The sequence below is a fragment of the Ascaphus truei genome, chromosome 1 (assembly GCF_040206685.1).
Source record: "Ascaphus truei isolate aAscTru1 chromosome 1, aAscTru1.hap1, whole genome shotgun sequence".
Lineage (NCBI taxonomy): Eukaryota > Metazoa > Chordata > Amphibia > Anura > Ascaphidae > Ascaphus > Ascaphus truei.
The window spans coordinates 122,089-140,134 of record NC_134483.1 but is presented as its reverse complement, the minus strand read 5'-3'; the positions used below and the strand labels follow the sequence as shown (position 1 = coordinate 140,134).

Here is an 18,046-nt window from a genome sequence, read left to right as displayed (position 1 = left end):
AGGGCCCTGCTCTCTGGACTCACGCTCTCGCCCCTCGCCCTCTCCCACGCTCTCTCCGCAGGCCCTGCTCTCTGACCTCACGCTCTCTCCTCGCCCTCTCCCACGCTCTCTCCGAGGCCCTGCTCTCTGACTCACGCTCTCTCCTCGCCCTCTCCCACGCTCTCTCCGCAGGCCCTGCTCTCTGACTCACGCTCTCTCCTCGCCCTCTCCCACGCTCTCTCCGCAGGCCCTGCTCTCTGACTCACGCTCTCTCCTCGCCCTCTCCACGCTCTCTCCGCAGGCCCTGCTCTCTGACTCACGCTCTCTCCTCGCCCTCTCCCACGCTCTCTCCGCAGGCCCTGCTCTCTGACTCACGCTCTCTCCTCGCCCTCTCCCACGCTCTCTCCGCAGGCCCTGCTCTCTGACTCACGGCTCTCTCCTCGCCCTCTCCCACGCTCTCTCCGCAGGCCCTGCTCTCTGACTCACGCTCTCTCCTCGCCCTCTCCCACGCTCTCTCCGCAGGCCCTGCTCTCTGACTCACGCTCTCTCCTCGCCCTCTCCCACGCTCTCTCCGCAGGCCCTGCTCTCTGACTCACGCTCTCTCCTCGCCCTCTCCCACGCTCTCTCCGCAGGCCCTGCTCTCTGACTCACGCTCTCTCCTCGCCCTCTCCCGACGCTCTCTCCGCAGGCCCTGCTCTCTGACTCACGCTCTCTCCTCGCCCTCTCCCACGCTCTCTCCGCAGGCCTGCTCTCTGACTCACGCTCTCTCCGCGCCCTCTCCCACGATCTCTCCGCAGGCCCTGCTCTCTGACTCACGCTCTCTCCTCGCCCTCTCCCCACGCTCTCTCCCGCAGGCCCTGCTCTCTGACTCACGCTCTCTCCTCGCCCTCTCCCACGCTCTCTCCGCAGGCCCTGCTCTCTGACTCACGCTCTCTCCTCGCCCTCTCCCACGCTCTCTCCGCAGGCCCTGCTCTCTGACTCACGCTCTCTCCTCGCCCTCTCCCACGCTCTCTCCGCAGGCCCTGCTCTCTGACTCACGCTCTCTCCTCGCCCTCTCCCACGCTCTCTCCGCAGGCCCTGCTCTCTGACTCACGCTCTCTCCTCGCCCTCTCCTCGCCTCTCCGCAGGCCCTGCTCTCTGACTCACGCCTTCTCCTCCTCGCCCCTCCCACGCCCTCTCCGCAGGCCCTGCTCTCTGACTCACGCTCTCTCCTCGCCCTCTCCCACGCTCTCTCCGCAGGCCCTGCTCTCTGACTCACGCTCTCTCTCTCCCCTCCTCGCCCTCTCCCACGCTCTCTCCGCAGGCCCTGCTCTCTGACTCACGCTCTCTCCTCGCCCTCTCCCACGCTCTCTCCGCAGGCCCTGCTCTCTGACTCACGCTCTCTCCCACGCTCTCTCCGCAGGCCCTGCTCTCTGACTCACGCTCTCCCACGCTCTCTCCGCAGGCCCTGCTCTCTGACTCACGCTCTCTCCTCGCCCTCTCCCACGCTCTCTCCGCAGGCCCTGCTCTCTGACTCTCACGCTCTCTCCCCACGCTCTCTCCGCAGGCCCTGCTCTCTGACTCACGCTCTCTCCCACGCTCTCTCCGCAGGCCCTGCTCTCTCAGATGCAGACGTCCGTACAAGAGATCAGTAATCTGATCGAACCCGTGGCCGCGGCGGCCAGAGCCGATTCCTCGCAACTCGGACACAAGGTAGGGGGGGGGGGAACATCTCCGGGCGGGGGGGAACCTCTCCGGGTGGGGGGACCTCTCCGGGTGGGGGGGACCTCTCCGGGTGGGGGGGACCTCCGTCCCGGGCGGGGCGAACCTCTCCGGGCGGGGGGGGGGGGGAAACATCTCCGGGCGGGGGGGGGACCTCTCCGGGCGGGGGGGGCCCTCTCCGGGGGGGGGAACACTCTCCCGGGTGGGGGGGACCTCTCCGGGTGGGGCGAACCCTCTCCGGGCGGGGGGGACCTCTCCGGGCGGGGAGAACCTCTCCGGGCGGGGGGACCTCTCCGGGCGGGGAGAACCTCTACGGGCGGGGGGGAAGCTCTCCGGGCGGGGAGAACCTCTCCGGGCGGGGGGGACCTCTCCGGGCGGAGAGAACCTCTCCGGGCAGGGGGGGAAGCTCTCCGGGCGGGGGGGAAGCTCTCCGGGCGGGGGGGAAGCTCTCCGGGCGGGGGGAACCTCTCCGGGCGGGGGGAACCTCTCGGGCGGGGGGAACCTCTCCGGGCGGGGGGACCTCTCCGGGCGGGGGGACCTCTCCGGGCGCGGGGGAAGCTCTCCGGGCGGGGGGAACCTCTCCGGGCGGGGGGGAACCTCTCCGGGCGGGGGGGGAACCTCTCCGGGCGGGGGGGGACCTCTCCGGGCGCGGGGGAAGCTCTCCGGGCAGGGGGGAACCTCTCCGGGCGGGGGGGAACCTCTCCGGGCGGGGGGAACCTCTCTGGGCGGGGGGAACCTCTCCGGGCGGGGGGACCTCTCCGGGCGGGGGGGGGACCTCTCCGGGCGGGGGGGGAACCTCTCCGGGCGGGGGGGAAGCTCTCCGGGCGGGGGGGGAAGCTCTCCGGGCGGGGGAAGCTCTCCGGGCGGGGGGGGGGATCTCTCCGGGCGGGGGGGGAATCTCTCCGGGCGGGGGAGGAGAACCTCTCCGGGCGGGGGAGGGGCAGGTTATTAAGTACTCATGGGGCAGGTTAATAACATGTAGGGTGGAACATGCAGAGTATTAAGCTCTCATTCCTGTAGGATACGGGGGCCGGGTATTGAGTACTCCCTGTAAGAGTAAGGTGTTTAGGAGCAGTGTAGAAGGGTGAGGGCGAGAGGTTGGGTATTGAGTACTCCCTGTAAGAGTAAGGTGTTTAGGAGCAGTGTAGAAGGGGTGAGGGCGAGAGGTTGGGTATTGAGTACTCCCTGTAGGAGTAAGGTGTTTAGGAGCTGTGTAGAAGGGGTGAGGGTGAGAGGTTGGGTATTGAGTACTCCCTGTAAGAGTAAGGTGTTTAGGAGCTGTGTAGAAGGGGTGAGGGCGAGAGGTTGGGTATTGAGTACTCCCTGTAGGAGTAAGGTTTTTTAGGAGCTGTGTAGAAGGGGTGAGGGCGAGAGGTTGGGTATTGAGTACTCCCTGTAGGAGTAAGGTTTTTAACAGCTGTGTAGAAGGGGTGAGGACGAGAGGTTGGATATTGAGTACTCCCTGTAGGAGTAAGGTTTTAGGAGCTGTGTAGAAGGGGTGAGGACGAGAGGTTGGATATTGAGTACTCCCTGTAGGAGTAAGGTTTTTAGGAGCTGTGTAGAAGGGGTGAGGGCGAGAGGTTGGGTATTGAGTACTCCCTGTAGGAGTAAGGTGTTTAGGAGCTGTGTAGAAGGGGTGAGGGCGAGAGGTTGGGTATTGAGTACTCCCTGTAGGAGTAAGGTTTTTAGGAGCTGTGTAGAAGGGGTGAGGGTGAGAGGTTGGGTATTGAGTACTCCCTGTAAGAGTAAGGGTGTTTAGGAGCTGTGTAGAAGGGGTGAGGGCGAGAGGTTGGGTATTGAGTACTCCCTGTAGGAGTAAGGTTTTTAGGAGCTGTGTAGAAGGGGTGAGGGCGAGAGGTTGGGTATTGAGTACTCCCTGTAGGAGTAAGGTTTTTAACAGCTGTGTAGAAGGGGTGAGGACGAGAGGTTGGATATTGAGTACTCCCTGTAAGAGTAAGGTTTTTAGGAGCTGTGTAGAAGGGGTGAGGGCGAGAGGTTGGGTATTGAGTACTCCCTGTAGGAGTAAGGTTTTTAGGAGCTGTGTAGAAGGGGTGAGGACGAGAGGTTGGGTATTGAGTACTCCCTGTAGGAGTAAGGTGTTTAGGAGCTGTGTAGAAGGGGTGAGGGCGAGAGGTTGGGTATTGAGTACTCCCTGTAGGAGTAAGGTTTTTAGGAGCTGTGTAGAAGGGGTGAGGGTGAGAGGTTGGGTATTGAGTACTCCCTGTAAGAGTAAGGTTTTTAGGAGCTGTGTAGAAGGGGTGAGGGCGAGAGGTTGGGTATTGAGTAGTCCCTGAAGGAGTAAGGGTTTTTAGGAGCTGTGTAGAAGGGGTGAGGGCGAGAGGTTGGATATTGAATACTCCCTGTAGGAGTAAGGTGTTTAGGAGCTGTGTAGAAAGGGGTGAGGGTGAGAGGTTGGATATTGAATACTCCCTGTAAGAGTAAGGTTTTTAGGAGCTGTGTAGAAGGGGTGAGGGCCAGAGGTTGGATATTGAATACTCCCTGTAGGAGTAAGGTGTTTAGGAGCTGTGTAGAAGGGGTGAGGGCGAGTGGTTGGGTATTGAGTACTCCCTGTAGGAGTAAGGTTTTTAGGAGCTGTGTAGAAGGGGTGAGGGCTGAGAGGTTGGGTATTGAGTACTCCCTGTAGGAGTAAGGTGTTTAGGAGCTGTGTAGAAGGGGTGAGGGCGAGAGGTTGGGTATTGAGTACTCCCTGTAGGAGTAAGGTGTTTAGGAGCTGTGTAGAAGGGGTGAGGGCGAGAGGTTGGGTATTGAGTACTCCCTGTAAGAGTAAGGTGTTTAGGAGCTGTGTAGAAGGGGTGAGGGCGAGAGGTTGGGTATTGAGTACTCCCTGTAGGAGTAAGGTGTTTAGGAGCTGTGTAGAAGGGGTGAGGGCGAGAGGTTGGGTATTGAGTACTCCCTGTAAGAGTAAGGTGTTTAGGAGCTGTGTAGAAGGGGTGAGGGCGAGAGGTTGGGTATTGAGTACTCCCTGTAGGAGTAAGGTGTTTAGGAGCTGTGTAGAAGGGGTGAGGGCGAGAGGTTGGGTATTGAGTACTCCCTGTAGGAGTAAGGTGTTTAGGAGCTGTGTAGAAGGGGTGAGGGCGAGAGGTTGGGTATTGAGTACTCCCTGTAAGAGTAAGGTGTTTAGGAGCTGTGTAGAAGGGGTGAGGGCGAGAGGTTGGGTATTGAGTACTCCCTGTAGGAGTAAGGTGTTTAGGAGCTGTGTAGAAGGGGTGAGGGCGAGAGGTTGGGTATTGAGTAGTCCCTGAAGGAGTAAGGTTTTTAGGAGCTGTGTAAAAGGGGTGAGGGCGAGAGGTGGATATTGAATACTCCCTGTAGGAGTAAGGTGTTTAGGAGCTGTGTAGAAGGGGTGAGGGCCAGAGGTTGGATATTGAATACTCCCTGTAGGAGTAAGGTGTTTAGGAGCTGTGTAGAAGGGGTGAGGGCGAGTGGTGGGGTATTGAGTACTCCCTGTAGGAGTAAGGTTTTTAGGAGCTGTGTAGAAGGGGTGAGGGCGAGAGGTTGGGTATTGAGTACTCCCTGTAGGAGTAAGGTGTTTAGGAGCTGTGTAGAAGGGGTGAGGGCGAGAGGTTGGGTATTGAGTACTCCCTGTAGGAGTAAGGTGTTTAGGAGCTGTGTAGAAGGGGTGAGGGCGAGAGGTTGGGTATTGAGTACTCCCTGTAAGAGTAAGGTGTTTAGGAGCTGTGGTAGAAGGGGTGAGGGCGAGAGGTTGGGTATTGAGTACTCCCTGTAGGAGTAAGGTGTTTAGGAGCTGTGTAGAAGGGGTGAGGGCGAGAGGTTGGGTATTGAGTACTCCCTGTAGGAGTAAGGAGAGTGGGGGTTGGGTATTGTGACACAGAGGGATGAGATTTGGGGATCAGGGTTTGGGGCTGTCAGGGAGTGAGGTCTTTGGGGTCAGTTTATTAGCACCTTAACTCCACCCATTCTAGCTCATCTACCCCGTCTCTCATCACTGAGCCTCCCCCTCTAGTCTCTAAACCCACCCCACCAGTCACTAACCTTCCCCTCCCACCAGTCGCTCGCCTCTTTCCCCCTCCCCCCCAGTCACTCGCCTCTTTCTCCCCCCCCCCAGTCACTCGCCTCTTTCCCCTCCCCCCCAGTCACTCGCCTCTTTCCCCTCCCCCCCAGTCACTCGCCTCTTCCCTCCCCCCCTGTCACTCGCCTCTTTCTCCCCCCACCCCCAGTCACTCGCCTCTTTCTCCCCCCCCCCAGTCACTCGCCTCTTTCTCCCCCCCCCCCCAGACACTCGCCTCTCTCCACCCCAGTCACTCGCCTCTCTCCCCCCCCAGTCACTCGCCTCTTTCTCCCCCCCCCCCAGACACTCGCCTCTCTCCACCCCAGTCACTCGCCTCTCTCCCCCCCAGTCACTCGCCTCTTTCTCCCCCCCCAGTCACTCGCCTCTTTCTCCCCCCCCAGTCACTCGCCTCTTTCTCCCCCCCCCAGTTACTCGCCTCTTTCTCCCCCCCAGCCACTCGCCTCTTTCTCCCCCCCCCCAGTCACTCGCCTCTTTCTCCCCCCAGTCACTCGCCTCTTTCTCCCCCCCCCAGTCACTCGCCTCTTTCTCCCCCCCCCAGTTACTCGCCTCTTTCTCCCCCCCCAGTCACTCGCCTCTTTCTCCCCCCAGTCACTCGCCTCTTCTCCCCCCCCAGTCACTCGCCTCTTCTCCCCCCCAGTCACCCGCCTCTTCCCCCCCCCAGTCACTCGCCTCTTTCTCCCCCCCAGTCACTCGCCTCTTTCTCCCCCCCCAGTCACTCGCCTCTTTCTCCCCCCCCAGTCACTCGCCTCTTTCTCCCCCCCAGTCACTCGCCTCTTTCTCCCCCCCCACCAGTCGCTTGCCTCTTCTCCCCCCCCCCAGTCACTCGCCTCTTTCTCCCCCCCAGTCACTCACCTCTTTCTCTCCCTCCCCCCACCCCCCCCAAAGTCATTTGCATCTTTCTTCCCCCTCCCCCCAGTCAATAGCCTCTTCCCCCCTCCCCCCCCCCCCCAGTCACTGGTTTATATTCTACCTCTGCCCCCCCCAGTCACTGGACTCTTTCCTCCTCTCCCCACCAGTCACCTGCCCTCATCCCCCTTCCCTCGTCACAAGCTTCTTATCCCTATTTATCAATGCAAACGCCCCCCCCCCCAGTCACTGACTTATATCCTACCTCTCCCACCCCCTTTCCCCCCCCCACCTCACTGGCCTCTTATCCCTACTTATCAATGCAAACCCCTCCCTCCCCCCTCTTCACAACTCCCTCCCCCTCTTATCACAAATCTCCCTCCCCCTCTTATCACAAAATCTCCCTCCCCCCTCTTATCACAAATCTCCCTCCCTCTCTATCACAAATCTCCCTCCCCTCTCTTATCACAAATCTCCCTCCCCCCTCTTACAAATCCCCCCCCTCTACACAAATCTCCCCCCCTCTTATCACAAATCTCCCTCCCCTCTCTTATCACAAATCTCCCCCCCTCTTATCACAAATCTCCCTCCCTCTATCACAACTCCCCCCTCTCTATCACAAATCTCCCCCCCTCCTATCACAACTCCCCCCCCCTCTACACAAATCTCCCCCCTCTATCACAATCTCCCCCCCCCTCCTCTATCACAAATCTCCCCCCTCTATCACAAATCTCCCTCCCCCCTCTCTTATCACAAATCTCCCTCCCTCTCTATCACAAACCTCCCACCCCCTCTTATCACAAATCTCCCCCCTCTCTCTCATCACAAATCCCTCCCCCCTCTTATCACAAATCTCCCTCCCCCTCTTATCACAAATCTCCCTCCCCCTCTCATCACAAACTCCCCCCCTCTCTTATCACAAATCTCCCTCCCCCTCTTAACACAAATCTCCCCCCCCCTCTTATCACAAATCTCCCACCCCCTCTTATCACAAATCTCCCCCCCTCACTCACAAATCTCCCTCCCCCCTTCACAACTCCCCCCTCTTATCACAAATCTCCCTCCCCCTCTTCACAAATCTCCCCCCCTCTTATCACAATCTCCCCCCCCTCTTATCACAAATCTCCCCCCCCACTTATCACAATCACCCCCCCCTCTATCACCAATCTCCCTCCCCCCTCTCTCTTATCACAAATCTCCCTCCCCCTCATATCACAAATCTCCCCCCTCTTAACACAACTCTCCCCCCCCTCTTATCACAAATCTCCCCCCCTCTTATCACAAATCTCCTCCCCCCCTCTCTTATCACAAATCCCTCCCCCCTCTTATCACAAATCTCCCCCCCTCTTATCACAAACTCCCCCCCCCCTCTTATCACAATCTCCCCCCCCCTCTACACAATCTCCCCCCTCTTATCACCAAATCTCCCTCCCCCCTCTCTTATCACAAATCTCTCCCCCTCTATCACATCTCCCCCCCCCCTCTTATCACAAATCTCCCCCCCCTCTTATCACAAATCTCCCCCCTCTTATCACAATCTCCCCCCCCTCTTATCACAAATCTCCCCCCCTCTTATCACAAATCTCCCCCCCTCTTATCACAAATCTCCCCCCTCTCTTATCACAAATCTCCCCCCCCTCTAATCACAAATCTCCCCCCCCTCTTATCACACTCCCCCCCTCTTATCACAAATCCCCTCCTCTCATCACCAATCTCCCCCCCCCCCTCTATCACCAATCTCCCCCCCCCTCTTATCACAAATCTCCTCCCCCCCTCTACACCAACTCCCCCCCCCTCTTATCACAAACTCCCCCCTCTTTCACAAACTCCCCCCCCTCTTATCACAAATCTCCCCCCTCCTCTTATCACAATCTCCCTCCCCCTCTATCACAATCTCCCTCCCCCTCTTATCACAATCTCCCCCCCCTCTTATCACAAATCTCCCTCCCCCCTCTTAACACAAATCTCCCCCCCCTCTTATCACAAATCTCCCCCCTCTCTTATCACAAATCTCCTCCCCTCTCTTATCACAAATCTCCCTCCCCTCTCTTATCACAAATCTCCCCCCCTCTCTTATCACAAATCTCCCTCCCCTCTCTTATCACAAATCTCCCCCCCTCTCTTATCACAAATCTCCCCCCCTCTTCTCACAAATCTCCCTCCCCCTCTTATCACAAATGTCCTCCCCCCTCTTATCACAAATCTCCCTCCCCCTTCTCTCTTATCACAAATCTCCCTCCCCCTCTCTCTATCACAAATCTCCCTCCCCCTCTCTTATCACAAATCTCCCTCCCCCCTCTTATCACAAATCTCCCCCCCCCTCTTATCACAAATCTCCCTCCCCCTCTCTTATCACAAATCTCCCTCCCCTCTTATCACAAATCTCCTCCCCCTCTCTTATCACAAATCTCCCCCCTCTCTTATCACAATCTCCCCCCCTCTATCACAAATCTCCCTCCCCCTCTCTTATCACAAATCTCCCTCCCCCTCTTATCACAAATCTCCCCCCCTCTTATCACAAATCTCCCTCCCCCTCTCTTATCACAAATCTCCTCCCCCCTCTTATCACAATCTCCCCCCTCTCTTATCACAAATCTCTCCCCCTCTTATCACAAATCTCCCTCCCCCTCTCTTATCACAATCTCCCTCCCCCTCTCTTATCACAAATCTCCTCCCCCTCTTATCACAAATCTCCCCCCTCTCTTATCACAAATCTCTCCCCCTCTTATCACAAATCTCCCTCCCCCCTCTCTTATCACAAAATCTCCCTCCCCCCTCTCTTATCACAAATCTCCCCCCCTCTCTTATCACAATCTCCCTCCCTCTCTTATCACAAATCTCCCTCCCCCTCTTATCACAAATCTCCCTCCCCTCTCTTATCACAAATCTCCCTCCCCCTCTTATCACAATCTCCCTCCCCCTCTTATCACAAATCTCTCCCCCTCTCTATCACAAATCTCCTCCCCCCTCTTATCACAAATCTCCCTCCCCCTCTTATCACAAATCTCCCTCCCCCTCTCTTATCACAAATCTCCCCCCCTCTCTTATCACAAATCTCCCTCCCCCTCTCTTATCACAAATCTCCGCCCCCTCTTATCACAAATCTCCCTCCCCCCTCTTATCACAAATCTCCCTCCCCCCTCTTATCACAAATCTCCCTCCCCCCTCTTATCACAAATCTCCCTCCCTCTCTTATCACAAATCTCCCTCCCCCTCTCTTATCACAAATCTCCCTCCCCCTCTTATCACAAATCTCCCTCCCCTCTCTTGTCACAAATCTCCCCCCCTCTCTATCACAAATCTCCCCCCCTCTCTTATCACAAATCTCCCCCCCTCTCTTATCACAAACCTCCCCCCCCCTCTCTTATCACAAACCTCCCTCCCCTCTTATCACAAATCTCCCTCCCCTCTCTTATCACAAATCTCCCTCCCCCTCTCTTATCACAAATTTCCCTCCCCTCTCTTATCACAAATCTCCCTCGGCTTTCAGGTTTCCCAAATGGCGCAGTACTTCGAGCCTTTGACTTGCGCCACCATCGGAGCCGCCTCCAAGACCATTAATCACCAGCAGCAGATGAACCTCCTGGACCAGACGAAGACCCTGGCCGAGTCCGCACTGCAGATGCTCTACACGGCCAAGGAGGCCGGTGGCAACCCCAAGGTGAAGGACTGGGCGGGAAGGCAATCCCAAGAGGGAGAGTGGGCAGGGGAGAAGGTAACCTCAGAGGAGAGAGGGCAGGGGGAGAAGGTAACCTCAGGAGGAGAGAGGGCAGGGGGAGAAGGCAACCTCAGGAGGAGAGAGGGCAGGGGGAGATGACAACCTCAGGAGGAGAGAGGGCAGGGGAGAAGGTAACCTCAGGAGGAGAGAGGGCAGGGGAGAAGGCACCTCAGGAGGAGAGAGGGCAGGGGAGATGACAACCTCAGGAGGAGAGAGGGCAGGGGGAGAAGGTAACCTCAGGAGGAGAGAGGGCAGGGGGAGAAGGCAACCTCAGGAGGAGAGAGGGTAGGGGGAGAAGGCAACCTCAGGAGGAGAGAGGGCAGGGGAGAAGACAATCCCAAGAGGGAGAGAGGGCAGGGGGAGAAGGTACCTCAGGAGGAGAGAGGGCAGGGAAGAGGGCAACCTCAGGAGGAGAGAGGGCAGGGGGAGAAGACAACCTCAGAGGAGAGAGGGCAAGGGGAGAAGGCAACCTTAGGAGGAGAGAGGCAGGGGGAGAAGACAATCCCAGAGGGAGATAGGGCAGGGGGAGAAGGTAACCTCAGGAGGAGAGAGGGCAGGGGGAGAGGGCAACCTCAGGAGGAGAGGGCAGGGGGAGAAGGCAACCTCAGGAGGAAAGAAGGCAGGGGGAGATGGCAACCTCAGGAGGAGAGAGGGCAGGGGGAGAAGGTAACCTCAGGAGGAGAGAGGGCAGGGGGAGAAGGCAACCTCAGGAGGAGAGAGGGCAGGGGGAGAAGGTAACCTCAGGAGGAGAGAGGGCAGGGGGAGAAGGCAACCTCAGGAGGGAAGAGGGCAGGGGGAGAAGGTAACCTCAGGAGGAGAGAGGGCAGGGGGAGAAGGCAACCTCAGGAGGAGAGAGGGCAGGGGGAGAAGGCAACCTCAGGAGGAGAGAGGGCAGGGGGAGAAGGCAACCTCAGGAGGAGAGAGGGCAGGGGGAGAAGGCAACCTCAGGAGGAGAGAGGGCACGGGGGAGAAGGCAACCTCAGGAGGAGAGAGGGCAGGGGAAGAAGGTAACCTCAGGTGGAGAGAGGGCAGGGGGAGAAGGCAACCTCAGGAGGAGAGAGGACAGGGGGAGAAGGTAACCTCAGGTGGAGAGAGGGCAGGGGGAGAAGGCAACCTCAGGAGGAGAGAGGGCAGGGGGAGAAGGCAACCTCAGGAGGAGAGAGGGCAGGTGGAGAAGGCAACCTCAGGAGGAGAGAGGGCAGGGGGAGAGAGCAACCTCAGGAGGAGAGAGGGCAGGGGGAGAAGGCAACCTCAGGAGGAGAGAGGGCAAAGGGAGAAGGCAACCTCAGGAGGAGAGAGGGCAGGGGGAGAAGGCAAAATCAGGAGGAGAGAGGGCAGGGGGAGAAGGCAACCTCAGGAGGAGAGAGGGCAGGGGGAGAAGGCACCCTCCGGAGGAGAGAGGGCAGGGGGAGAAGGCAACCTCAGGAGGAGAGAGGGCAGGGGGAGAAGGCAACCTCAGGAGGAGAGAGGTCAGGGGGAGAAGGCAACCTCAGGAGGAGAGAGGGCAGGGGGAGAAGGCAACCTCAGGAGGAGAGAGGGCAAGGGGAGAAGGCAACCTCAGGAGGAGAGAGGGCAGGGGGGAAGGCAACCTCAGGAGGAGAGAGGGCAGGGGGAGAAGGCAACCTCAGGAGGAGAGAGGGCAGGGGGAGAAGGAAACCTCAGGAGGAGAGAGGGCAGGGGGAGAAGGCAACCTCAGGAGGAGAGAGGGCAGGGGGAGAAGGCAACCTCAGGAGGAGAGAGGGCAGGGGGAGAAGGCAACCTCAGGAGGAGAGAGGGCAAGGGGAGAAGGCAACCTCAGGAGGAGAGAGGGCAGGGGGGGAAGGCAACCTCAGGAGGAGAGAGGGCACGGGGAGAAGGCAGGAGAAGAAGGTAACCTCAGGAGGAGAGAGGGCAGGGGGAGAAGGCAACCTCAGGAGGAGAGACGGCAGTGGGAGAAGGCAACCTCAGGAGGAGAGAGGGCATGGGGAGAAGGCAACCTCAGGAGGAGAGAGGGCAGGGGGAGAAGGCAACCTCAGGAGGAGAGAGGGCAGAGGGAGAAGGCAACCTCAGGAGGAGAGAGGGCAGGGGGAGAAGGTAACCTCAGGAGGAGAGAGGGCAGGGGAGAAGGTAACCTCAGGAGGAGAGAGGGCAGGGGAGAAGGCAACCTCAGGAGGAGAGAGGGCAGGGGGAGAAGGCAACCTCAGGAGGAGAGAGGGCAGGGGGAGAAGGTAACCTCAGGAGGAGAGAGAGCAGGGGGAGGAGGTAACCTCAGGAGGAGAGAGGGCAGGGGGAGAAGGTAACCTCAAGAGGAGAGCGGGCAGGGGGAGAAGGCAACCTCAGGAGGAGAGAGGGCAGGGGGAGAAGACAACCTCAGGAGGAGAGAGGGCAGGGGGAGAAGGCAACCTCAGGAGGAGAGAGGTCAGGGGGAGAAGACAACCTCAGGGGGAGAGAGGGCAGGGGGAGAGGGTAACCTCAGGAGGAGAGAGGGCAGGTGGAGAAGGCAACCTCAGGAGGAGAGAGGGCAGGGGGAGAAAGTAACCTCGGGAGGAGAGAGGGCAGGGGGAGAAGGTAACCTCAGGAGGAGAGAGGGCAGGGGGAGAAGATAATCTCAGGAGGAGAGCGGGCAGGGGGAGAAGGTAACCTCAGGAGGAGTGCGGGCAGGGGGAGAAGGCAACCTCAGGAGGAGAGAGGGCAGGGGGAGAAGGCAACCTTTATAAGGAGAGAGGGCAGGGGGAGAAGTCAACCTCAGGAGGAGAGAGGGCAGGGGGAGAAGGCAACCTCAGGAGGAGAGAGGTCAGGGGGAGAAGACAACCTCAGGGGGAGAGAGGGCAGGGGGAGAGGGTAACCTCAGGAGGATAGAGGGCAGGGGGAAAAGGCAACCTCAGGAGGAGAGAGGGCAGGGGGAGAAGGCAACCTCAGGAGGAGAGTGGGCAGGGGGAGAAGGCAACCTCAGGAGGAGAGAGGGCACAGGGAGAAGGCAACCTCAGGAGGAGAGAGGGCAGGGGGAGAAGGCAACCTCAGGAGGAGAGAAGGCAGGGGGAGAAGGCAACCTCAGGAGGAGATAGGGCAGTGGGGAGAAGGCAACCCCAAGGTGAAGGACCGGGCGGGAAGGCAATCCCAAGAGGGAGAGAGGGCAGGGGGAGAAAACAACCTCAGGAGGAGAGAAGGCACGTAGGAGAAGGCAACTGAAAAGGGCAGAGCATCCAACCCCAAGAAAAAGTACGGGGGGGATGTAAGAGGGGGGCGCGGTGTTGGTCAATCCTTATGGGAAGGAAGGGGCAGGGGGAAAGTGGAGTGGGAGGATAGTCGTATGTGTGTTAGTGTCTTTGTTATATGGGTAGTACAGTATGTACAGTGGAGAGAAAGTTTGTGAACCCCAATGATAATTAGGGAACTTACATACTGTAGTTTTTCGATGATAACCGCCTGTCACAATGGACGCACTTATTAACAAATTTATATTTCGTGGATCCTTATTGAGCAGAACAAGTTGAGCAAAATAAACTGAGATTTATTCCCTTGAGAGGCAAACACCCGACAACAACTGCAGAATACACTTAATAATTGCACTTACTGGTATAGGAACAGGGGATAATGTCCAGAAAGGGGCAAAGCACCAGAAGATTGTCTTTTAAAATGTAGTCCTTTTGCAAGGGCATAAATTGCCAGCCCAACCCTTCTGTGAATGTGCAAAGTCTTTTCTGGTCCGTTGGGGTTAATCAGATAACCCCCAGCACTCACAGAGTCCTGACGCAGAGTTCTGTTCTTGGTTCCGGTGTAATAAGACTCTTTGTGTTCCAGGAATGTGCTGCTGCTCTTGTGCGTTATTAGCAGCGTGATGGAATTCCGCTCACATGGTAGAATGAAAAACGAAAGGCAATGGGGATAGCCTGGGGGGGATGTATATAGGGTTTGGAAGCCTATCTCCAACATACCCACCCAATCCCCCTCATGGGAAAGTAATCATTCCCCAATCCCCTACTTGTGTTCCCTCAAATAATTCAATGAATGCAATACAGAGTACACCCTCAGACAGTCTACGATAAGTCCATGCTAGTGTATTAATCTTCTGGAGGATCCCACTCAGTGCAGAGTGTAATAAGCAACAAGCATTGAATGCCCCAATATCCAAGGGCAACCTCCTAGTGTCAAGACAATCCAATAAATTGAGAAGTACTCACAGATGAAAGAATGTCCTCTCCTGGTGTTAGTTACCTGAAACAGGAGTCTTCACTTGCCGGGTGTAGTCTCTGGTGTGCAAAGCGCTGGGAATAAGCAGTATCAGGGAGAGAAGTTGGCATAAAGCCAAAAAACGCTGCTCCACTCATAAGAGTCAGTGCGGAGGGTGAAAAATAAAAATATTTATTTGCAGCGAAAAACGGGAGAAAATGACATTGACATGTTTCGCTCCGTGGAGCTTTATCAAAATGTATTGATGCTTATCAGTCTAGAAAGGGTTACAAAACCATTTATAAGGATTTGGGGCTTCACCAATCCACTATCAGACAAATGGAGAAAGTTCAAAACCACAGTCACTCTTCCCAGGAGCGGCCGTCCTACCAACATCTCTCCAAGAACAAGCCAGTAATTACTCCAGGAGTCGCAAAGAACCTCAGAGTAACATGCAAGGATCTGCAGGCAGATACTGAGGCTGCAGGAAGCTATCCATGTGACGTTGCCAAAATAATTTATGAGGACGGCTACCCTTCTGTTTGGTGGTAATGCTTCTGGTACCTTAAAGCTCAAGTCTATGCTAATTTATCGTTGGCAAAACCCTAGAGCTTTAAAGAACTATGTTAAAAGTAGACTTCCAGTGCATTGGAGGTCTAATAGAAAAGCATGGGTGACTGCAGCCCTTTTCGAAGACTGGTTTGACACCTGCTTTTGTACCTTAGGTGAAATCAGGGGCAACAATATCCCTTTAAGAATTTTGCTCCTTGTAGACAATGCTCCTGGCCACCCTCGATCGTTAAATGAGCTGAACCCTAACATTCGAGTGGAATTCCTACCACCGAATACCACCTCACTACTGCAGCCCATGGATCAATGTGTCATAGCCACTTTCAAGTTGAGCTACTTAAAAAGAACATTCAGTAAGTGTATTGCTGCAATAGACAGTGACGAGGGAACAGGGCAAGAAGTCCTAAAGAAATTCTGGAAAAGCTGCAATATCTTGGATTGCATCAAAACTGTAAGAGATGCTTGGAAAGACATAAAGGAAACAACAATGAAAGGGGCTGGAAAAACTTATGCCCACACTTAGGTGATGATTTTGAAGGCTTTGAAGATTCTGATTCTGAAGATACTGTTACAGAAAATATTGTAGAGATGGCAGGGCCGTTAGAGCTGGAAGTGAAGGCAGAAGATGTTGCTGAACTTCTGGCGTCCCATTCTGAGCCCCTCGGCAATGAAGATCTTCTGGAACTTGAAGAGGAGAGAGAGGAAGATGATGTGCAGGATGAGGTTGAGACCATCGAGCAGCCTGAAGACCTAACTTCAACATTCTCTTTGAAGCTTTCCGTCATCCTGATAGCGCCATGGCTTTTTTTGAAAAGCATGACAGGGACTTTGAAAGAAGTTCCAAAGTCAATGCAATAATTTCGGGGGGCTATGCCTGTTACAAAGAAATCTACAGAGAAAAGAGCTACACTTCAAACCTCCTTACACACCTACTTTCCTAAAAGGTCAGCAGCAGCCAGTCAATCTCCCAGACCATCAACATCTACTGAAAGTCCACCTCGAGCATCGACAGCAGCCCCAAGCCCTACTCCGGCTATTATTTCTACTTCAAGTTGTCCATCCACTTCACCCGGGAGAAAGCGTCTAGCTCTTGATGACTCGACTTAGGAAATACAGTGACAATACCGTACAGTAGAAGATATGCCCTCTCCTTCATCCTTCCTTCATCCTTCCTACATCATTTTTACATCATTTTCCGTTCATCCATTTCACATCTGCCAGCCACAGTAAGAAAAACCAGCGGACATGGAAGATTTTCTCTCAATAAAGCCTACTGTATTTATTTTGGTTACACATGCGTTATTTACATCAGTTATGCACGTATATGACGTTTGCAGAACAGTACATGCATCGATAAGGGGGAAAAGGTAGTGCTTCACTTTAAGTACATTTTTGCTTTACATACATTGTGTACGTTAATACGGGGTATGCCTGTAGTTACATAGTTACATACATGCTCCGGTCACATTGCGTACGTTAATGTGGGGTATGCCTGTGTTACATAGTTACATACACGCTCCGGTCCCATTGCGTACGTTAATGCGGGGTATGCCTGTGTTACATAGTTACATACACGCTCCGGTCCCATTGCGTACGTTAATGCGGGGTATGCCTGTGTTACATAGTTACATACATGCTCCGGTCACATTGCGTACGTTAATGTGGGGTATGCCTGTGTTACATAGTTACATACACGCTCCGGTCCCATTGCGTACGTTAATGCGGGGTATGCCTGTGTTACATAGTTACATACACGCTCCGGTCCCATTGCGTACGTTAATGCGGGGTATGCCTGTGTTACATAGTTACATACATGTGCCGGTCCCATTGCGTACGTTAATGCGGGGTATGCCTGTGTTACATAGTTACAATAAAGAAGTATTGGGGAGTGACCCCCTTCTATACCTGGGGCTACTAAAACCAAGGCTGTGGATATATCAGTTCATAGTAACGGGAGAAAGACACCACTTTATCATAAGATATTGCTATAAAAGCCAGTAAAACTTCATCCGTGTTAGAACTAATACAGGGTGGGGGGCAATGACGTCGGTAGAAGTACAGAGGGGCACGTCCAGAGAAATGCCCAAAGGTAAGTCCATATAATCCGGTTATAAACCTCACCTGCACCCTGTGTCCTACGGTGTTTAAATCAGCGGTCAGTACTCACGAAATATCTGCGTGATCTGCCTGTGTTGCTGATAGATGAGCAGCGCGGTTGCCAGCTGCTTGGTGGTGTCGGCGTGCTCCAGCCGTGTGTAACGAGCAAGGTAGAGAGAGAAAAAGAGAAAAAAATGAAAGTGACGCGGCGGTCACAGCTCCTCCAATCAGCCAAACGCATTACAAAAAATAAAAAACTTTATTGAATGAACAAAGTGAACATCAGCAAGAAGACACTCTGGCGCGTTTTGTCCGGGTTTGGACTTTATCAAAGAGTGAGTTCCCTAAGCATAAGACCTCTCTTATATAGACGGTAACACAACCTGATTGGCCACAAGATCACAGGGGCAGAATACTCCCCTTCTCACCTGCGGACTAATGGCTATAGATATTATATCATACTCCGTCATCAGACGTACATAAGAGGTGCCTGATGCAAAATATAAAACACAGTGAATACAAAAAAAAACAATATGAAAGAACTGACTAAAAACAGGGATTAAAAACAACGATGCTAATAGATGACAAATTTGAGAAAAAATGTATAATAAAGATGACAATGATGGAGGAGTTAAAGGTGTCTGACCCTTATTAGAACACTTATTACAGAACACTTATGAAAGAACTCATATAAATGCAAATACATAACTAAAACCCCAATGAGCTGCGAGGAATAGGAGTCATACTATGCACAGGGATAATAAATGTATTCATATGCTAAGTATCTATCCTAACAATTGATAAATATACAATCAATGTACAATAATTATCTAGTGATCATAAACAGACAATTATAATATATAATACAGTACGATGGAATACACCCTAAACACCCCCCTCAACAGCGTTAACCAACCAGGAAATGTTTGAGTTCC

At 55.0% G+C, this 18,046-nt stretch overlaps 1 protein-coding gene across 1 annotated transcript in view; it reads left to right on the top strand.

The window, feature by feature from the left end:
- Positions 1-18,046, top strand: part of LOC142468757 (talin-1-like) — a gene marked incomplete at both ends in the record, with an annotated part of 229,739 nt that overhangs the window by 90,609 nt on the left and 121,084 nt on the right. The window contains 2 exons of the mRNA XM_075575267.1: positions 1,570-1,671; positions 10,068-10,238. Of these exons, the coding sequence (XP_075431382.1) occupies positions 1,570-1,671; positions 10,068-10,238 (273 nt within the window). The remainder of the gene's footprint in view (positions 1-1,569; positions 1,672-10,067; positions 10,239-18,046) is intronic.